This window comes from Clupea harengus, chromosome 15, assembly GCF_900700415.2.
Source record: "Clupea harengus chromosome 15, Ch_v2.0.2, whole genome shotgun sequence".
NCBI lineage: Eukaryota > Metazoa > Chordata > Actinopteri > Clupeiformes > Clupeidae > Clupea > Clupea harengus.
In genome coordinates, this window is record NC_045166.1 from 16284046 (window position 1) to 16291959 (window position 7914).

General features: G+C 39.5%; 1 protein-coding gene and 1 non-coding gene across 2 annotated transcripts; one reads left to right on the forward strand and one right to left on the reverse strand.

The window, feature by feature from the left end:
• Window positions 1-1823: 1823 nt before the first annotated feature.
• Window positions 1824-2798, reverse strand: LOC116223916 (protein ripply2-like). The gene is made up of 3 exons (XM_031582215.2): window positions 2581-2798; window positions 2339-2406; window positions 1824-2227 (listed from the first exon to the last, which is right to left on the reverse strand). The coding sequence occupies exons 1-3, from the start codon at window positions 2737-2739 to the stop codon at window positions 2071-2073; spliced, it is 384 nt and encodes a 127-aa protein (XP_031438075.1). The 5' UTR covers window positions 2740-2798; the 3' UTR covers window positions 1824-2070.
• A 4688-nt stretch (window positions 2799-7486) lies between these two features.
• trnar-ccg lies at window positions 7487-7559 on the forward strand. The gene has a single exon. It is a non-coding gene; the product is annotated as a tRNA-Arg (tRNA).
• The last annotated feature ends 355 nt before the right edge of the window (window positions 7560-7914 follow it).

The window sequence follows — 7914 nt, forward strand, 5'->3', positions numbered from 1 at the left end:
CAGGTAAGTGTTTTCCTCATGCATCTTCAATAGTTCAATGCTTCTCCAATGCTTCTCCCTGGCTAGGATTGAGGCACATTTTCGAATAGCCTGCAACCTGGGCAGCGAATTGGACCAAACCATTGTAGTGGGAGAAGTCCAAGTCTCTCCTGCTCTTGAAGGGGAAATATGAGTCCACCTCCATTTTGGTGCCACGGTGAGAAGGGGGGATTTTAACTTATCACACTGTACATGGAAAGTAAAGCAAAAGGAAAATATTTTGGCACATTTATGGGATATTTAGTCATTGATGACAACAAACTTAGGTGCAATGTGCATCATTTAGTTTTTGAAATGAGGGCATCATTCTCCGGAGCTGGGGGTTGTGTGTTCAAGTCCCATCTGGGTTGGAAAGTTATGCAAATGTTGATGTGGTTACACAAAAGGTTTGTCTCAGATGCTGTTGTGAATAATATACCAAATTCCGCCATGCAAAGCTGAACTTCAAACAGCGTTACTGAAGATAGCAGTACAGTGTATAGCAGTTACTGTGATACAACAGTCTTTGTGGTTAACTGTAATTTTATGAGCATTTCAGTGTAAGTGTGTGTGCGTGTGTGTTTTTATGAGTGTATCAGTGTAAGTGTGTGTTTTTTTGAGTGTGTCAGTGTGAGTGTGTGTGTTTTTACGATCTGTTCAGTGTGAGTGTGTGTTTTTGAGTGAGAGTGTGTTTTTTTGTGTGTCTCAGCTGCTGAGTCATCCAATGTTACCTCACTAAATTACATCAGACGATATGCCTCATTTTTTTTTAGATCACTCCTTTTCAAAATCTATTTCAGGTGGACAATATCAGGTGTCCTTCTGTAGGCCCAGTGGCCTGTTAGATGAGGCTCAAGCTTATGTCTAGCGTCTAAGTCTTCTGTGTTTGATTGATTGATTGATTGATTGATTGATTTATTTAAGCCTCGGAAAACACATTGAGGAATAAGACCCTCATTTACAATGGTGCCGAGGGTACAATGAATAGTTAATACATTGAAAAATAAAATAAAGAAATAACATTTTTAAAAAAGTAAATAAATATGCATATAAAATAGTACAGGAGTACAAGGGGACGATGATAAATAACAATTTTGAATATTCAGTAAAATACTATGGTTGAGTCAACAGTTACAATCATTGCACGAGAAGTCAGTTGTACATGAGATAAGATTTAAGAATTCTCTTAGTGAAATAAATGAGCACAACCGTAAAGATTTTTGGGCCTCATTCCAGATGTAGGGTGCCTTATAACAGAAGGCTGTCTTCCCCAATTTGGTGTTAACATGTGGCAGATATAATGAAAGCCAGCTTTGGGAGCGGGTATTGAGGGTATTACAGTTCCAGTGTATGAGAGAGGAGAGATATAGTGGCATTAGCCCAATGATTGTTTTGTAAATGAAGGTCTTCCAATGACCATCCCTTTTTTCAGACAGGGCTGGCCAGCCAACCTTGTTATAGAGAGTACAGTGGTGTGTGCCATAGCGGTCTCCAGTGATAAAACGCAGAGCAGAATGGTATACAGCATCCAGGGTTTTTAGTGTGCTGTGGGATGCATTCCCATAGATTACATCACCATAATCTAAAACTGATATAAAGACAGACTGTGACATATGTACCAGCAGTAACATCAGTTCAGGTTGAAAAGAGTACAGTGTACAGCTCTTAATGACATCTCCAAACATGTTTCATTCTATATCCTACTCTATAGAGTTTGTTTTCAACCAGTATAGGCTATCTGAATGACAGCATATGGACAACAGTGGAATAATGGCGCAAGGTTACCTTAACTAGTGTCTGCTAAATGACTAATTGTAAATGTAACTGTAACTAAATAGGGATTGGGAAAACAGAGGAAAAGATGTATTTTTAGAGATTTATTTCATTAACTTATTGACATTTGAGAAATCTTCATATAAATAGTGATACCCTGCAAGAGTGTTACAAAAATAAAAGCGTTGATATGTATCCATTACGTTACGTATATTTACAATTTATGCACAGAAATAAGTTATAGAATATATTAAGCTCCATCCTTTCATTCATAATTGTCTAGTTCATTTCTTTTTCGTCCTCCTCCTCACTGTCTTCTTCGTCGCTGCTGGAGTCTGTGTATAGACAAATGGTCGCCTGGACGGGATAGTTCGAGAGCAACGCCTCGGCGTCGTGATACAGGTAATCGTAGCAGTTCGATCTAGGCCAGAACAACCTACCAAAGAAACAACGCTCAAATTAGAAACCACAGATATCTAATACAATGCCTGATAAGATGAAATGCCCGATGAAAACAGAAACTTTTTGTGATTAAGATGAGACTCACTTGGTAGGATGGACAACGTTGTTGGGTTTCTTGGCATCTGATAATTCAAGCGGGGGTTTGACGTATGACTGCAATAGAAAGAAAAGAAAGACCAGATAAATGGAATGTTCGCAAATTCGAAAATTATCCGTTCATTCGTCCTGTCCATTCTGAATCATTCTATATATTAATTAATTAATTTATCTCTCATCTTCAAATTATCAAAAGTTGATTATTTTATGCAGTGATTCATGTAAACGTACCTCATGAGAGTCCGTGCTTTGTTTAAGCGGTCCTTGTGCCCACGGTCTCCAAAACAGAGCACGCTCGTGAGTGGTGTTTTCATTATTATATCCAGTATGTCCAAAGGGAGAATTCATGCTTATCTCCATAGCTCGAGGCAGACAGGTAGAGTATTCCATAAGTGTTCCTGTGGGTTAAACGCGAGTGCTCAGTCCTCGGAGTCTGGTGAAGTGTGTCTGCGACCCGGATCGAGGTAACCATTTATAAAGGAAACGCAGCTCGTGCCAAATTGTCCCTTCACACCTTCAGGCTGGCAGGCGACGCGTGGTCCTGAGGTGCGCAAGCATGCGCCACAAGCAGGAGTGTGTTGAGGTGTCAACTGCGCAAATGGTCACACTTCACTTACCACACGGAGAGAAGCATAGGCCTTTTTCTAGAGGAGTTTGAGTTGTATTTTAACATACGAAGGTCTGTGCCACTAAACTACATTTCCAGTGGTGGAGGAAGTACTGCAGTTTAGTACTTAAGTAAAAGTACAAGTACCCAGGAGGATAAAAGTAAAAGTAAAAGTAAAAGTAAAAGTACTACATCAACAATCCTACTTAAGTAAAAGTAAAAAGTACTTACTTTTAAATTTACTTTAACCCTCCTATTATGTTCAAATTTTACCCACATCTATTATGCTTGGGGTCAATTTGACCCCAGCAATTTAAACCTCCAAAAAATTATTATAATAATTTTTTTTTACCCAAGTTTATGTGTCAGGTACTTTATGTTTGTTTGTTGACTACCTAAATAGCCCTTAAAAATAAAACAATATCCCCACCCACTCCCTTTATACATCCAGAATACATGTTACACGACTATAGAGAAATATGCAGATCCCCATAAAATCTCACTGATTGACCTAAAATTGGAAAGAGATATCCTTCTGGTGTTTTTATGGCTTCATATTATTTCTAAGTACATATTGTTGTTATCTATAACATTTGGAATATAAAACTATTTCTTTTATCAAGAAAAGTAACAATGTGATGAAAAAAGTTGATATTTCTTATATGTTTTATACAATTAAAACAGCCTGGGGTCAAATTGACCCCAAACAACACCTATGCGTAAAGTATGTGTACAGGACATTGAAAACATACCATCATGTTAATTTTGTGTTTACCCAGTTGTCCCCATTAAATTAGGAAAAGTCATTAAATATGAAGCAAAACAAATTATGTCAAACATTTATTTAGAGACGTTAAACATTGAATGGGGTCAAATTGACCCCAAACATAATAGGAGGGTTAAGTATTAAAAGTAAAAGTACTCACGCAATGGGTTGTCTCTCAATGTCTAGGCTGTGCCATTTTGATAAAGAAATAGCTACTGGTAATAAATGCCTCTACAGATGTCACTACTAGTAATAATTATAAGCAACAACATTTGTTAATTGGAAAGGTTGGTGTACTTATTGTGCCTACCATCTGTAATACTGTTCACACTATATCTTACAATTCTGCGGATGACAAGTTATCTACCAGGGATTATTTGCAAAGTTAATACCATTAAGCCAAACCAATAAAGACACCATGTGATATCTTTAAATCTTTTAATTAATTGTAAAGGTGTAAAGCAGGGAAACATGGAACATGAAAAACAAATGTGATTGTAAAACTGGACAGAACAAGGCACGCTAGCTTGACATACCTAACCTACCAGCTTTATCTTACCACTACGTTAAATATATAATGAAGGTCCAATCATGTTTTTTTGATGCTATTGCTGTATGTCAACATACATTTCGCTAGATAACATTATAATATCATGTCAGTAAACGAATTAAATACATATATCAATATTCAATAGTCAGGGACATTAACTTAGCATAGCAATCACTCTGCTTACCTCGATATGCTACTTTAAATTTGAGGGCGAATTATTGAAGGCTAGCAACTCCTTTTTTTGAGGGAGACAGGAAACGCATTGAAACCTCCAGGAGTCATTCTTGGGGCCTTTAAACTCGAACATATCTTTTAAATAGGGCCAAGGGTGGCTCATATCAGAGGGCTCAGTTCAGGCCGACTCTGGATCCATGTTGAATAGGCAGTAATCAGGCTGAATGTTCAACTATAACAGGCAAAGCTACCGCTAGTGCTGCTGCCAAATGCGCACTCTGATATCATTGGAGTTGATAGAGCCACCTGATTGGTTTAAACTTCCAAAACAGCAACGCAATCCATAGTTTTGTGTAGGCAACATTTTGGCGAAACTATGTTCATAAAATGTAACGAGTTACAGCACATATTGTAGAAATGTAGCGGAGTAAAAGTATAGATAATAGCAAAAAAATGTAATGGAGTAAAAGTAAAAAGTATGCACTATTATTTTTACTTAAGTAAAGTACAGATACGTACAAATTTACTTAAGTAAAGTAACGAAGTAAAAATACTTCGTTACATTCCACCACTGTACATTTCTACCTCTATTACACTTGCCTTGCAGAAATGTAGACACTAATTATTGCACCACAGTCAGTTAAAATCAGTATGGGCGGTTAACACGTTTCAAACAATGGTTAGGGCCATGTGTAAATCAGGATTGCCAATAACTAAAAATGTCAATCTTTCCAAAATTTCCTTGGGTTTCAGCACCTATGCATGGTAACAGCTTAAAATGACGTGTACATTGAACTGTACATTCTGCAACACTGTTAAAATCATACCCTGTTATGACGAGTCTGAAGTGGCACTGCTTATGTTCGTAAACTCACTACACAAATCATTCCTTTCACTGGAGCATATGTATTAGGTATACACACATTCACACACACATTCACACATCTAGAACTCTACAGAGAATGCAGAGTTCAGGGCCGGGTCACTAGTGTGAGAACACGAGAACCAACAGCCACACACACATGCACGTCTCAGCCAAGCCAGTCAAGCACCTTTCCTTGTGTGAAAATCCTCACTATCTGTTCACACATCACATACACACAAGCTAAGCACACACCATGTGAAGTAAACTACTGTATGTGTGACTGGGAATCAGGGATGGATTACCTCAGATTTGTGCGTAAACATATTTCATTCCAAACCAACAGAAATGCTGATTTAGGATACACATACTGTATTTCTACTCACACACGCACAATCAATGAATGTGTACACATATATATACAGTATGGACAAATTTGTTTTCAAAATCATGAAAATTTGCAGACTCACACACACAGAAGTGCAGAGACGTGGTAGCATTTGCACAGCTAACCGAGTATAATGCATGTTTGGGTGAGGAGGTCTCCAGAGTATAATGCATGTTTGGGTGAGGAGGTCACCAGAGTGTGAGTGTGTGAATCTGGGTTCAGTTCAGGCACTCTGTATTGTATCGCCTTTCACTGTGTTAGATTACTCACATATTGTATCCACACACACACACACACAGAGACACACACACACACTCTCTCTCTCTCTCCTCTCTTTCTCTCTCACACACACACACACCGTCACTCTCTCTCTCTCTCTCTCTGTCTCACACTCACACACACACACACACACACACACACACACACATGCATAGACATGGCACCCTGTGTCTGCACAGCTAACTGAGTTTAATGTGAGTTTAGGTAAAGAGGTCACCAGAGTGTGATTGTGTGAATGTGGGCTCGGGCACAGACTCATTGTCTTTTATCATCTTTACCTGTGTCAGATTACTCACATGCTACCAACACACTCACAAACACATTCATGCTTACACACACACCTATTATGATAACATCACTTACTCGTAGGCACGGGAAAACAGACAGGACACACACACTCTATGGGTGGGAGCCTGACAGCTATGGCAGAGACAGTAGTGTGACTTTTCAGCACATTAACAGTGTCAAACGAGCGGAACAATGATTAAACATTCTGCGTCTGTCTAGTGGGAGAATTTATAATGCATTCCAGACAGAGTAACTAAGCATAGCCGAGAGTCGAAAATTAATCTGTTGTGCTTATGAACTCACTGCACCAGTGAGTTTTCTAGCGGGTGAAAACGTAAGCATCAGGCATGTGAGGCGTTAGGCAAAAACTAGACGGTGTGTGCGGCTTAAGGCTGTTTGGCATACAAAGACGGCATGAGGCTGTTTGGCATACAAAGACTCGTACACATAGAGAATTGCCCAGATTGTAAGTCTGGATAAACTCGGTGCAGAAAAGTGCCCTCAGAAAGGTCGGAGTTCAGGGCACAGGTCACAATGTGTGAACATGAGAACCAAGAGCCACACACACCTCTGCCTCAGCCATGCTGCTCACCTCTTTCAGTGTGTCAAAATCCTCACTGTCTATTAGCACGTCACATTCTCTCTCTCTCTCTCTCTCTCTCTCTCTCTCTCTCTCTCTCTCTCTCTCTCTCTCTCTCACACACACACACACACACACACACACACACACACACACATTCACACACAATGCATAGACACACAGAATGCAAAGACATGGCACCCTGTGTCTGCACGGCTAACTGCTCCGCTCGGCTGTAGCGTTTCCGTGTAAACTCAAATAAAATAGCATTTTCTTGACAAGGCTGCATGTATATGCGATAAAAAAAGGCACTGGATCCATAAATGAATCCGGATTCGGATCCGTGTAAATGTGGCCTGAGTTTAATGTGAGTTTAGGTGAGGAGGTCACCAGAGTGTGAGTGTGTGAATGTGGGTTCAGGCACAGACTCACTGTCTTTTATCATCTTTACCTGTGTCAGATTACTCAGTAATCTCAACATACACACACACACACACACACACACACACACACACACACACACGTTGGCACATAGGTCCTGTGAACTCTGTACAATGAAAGAAGAGAAAAAGAAAGACACTTTGGTACGTTTGTTAAATATTAATTAAACCTTAAGAAAGGCATCTTTTTGTGGAAGTCACCAGGCCCAGTGGCCTAATGGATAAGGCATCAGCCTCCGAAGCTGGGGATTGTGGGTTCAAGTCCCACCTGGGTCGTGGCAAGAAGCTATAATGAACATTTAAGGCAAAAATTCTGAGTTCCAAGAAGTGTACACAACTTGACATTTCATTGATGTCAGTTGGACGAGCAATGTCTGACAGACTTGTGTTACAAATCCAGGCTGTCAAACGTAAAAAGATGCCAGATTGTACTGTAAATGCTTGCAAATTGGCCACAGAAATAGTGTCTCAAATATTGATGTTGCAATTTCTACAGTTGCACATTACTAATTACAGTGGTGTATGCTATGGGCCATACATGAAACCTTGCATACTCACTCTGGCACTAGTTTACCCGCACACTCCAATGCTTTCTACTCTTCTGATAATAAAAAGAAAAGTATGCGTACTT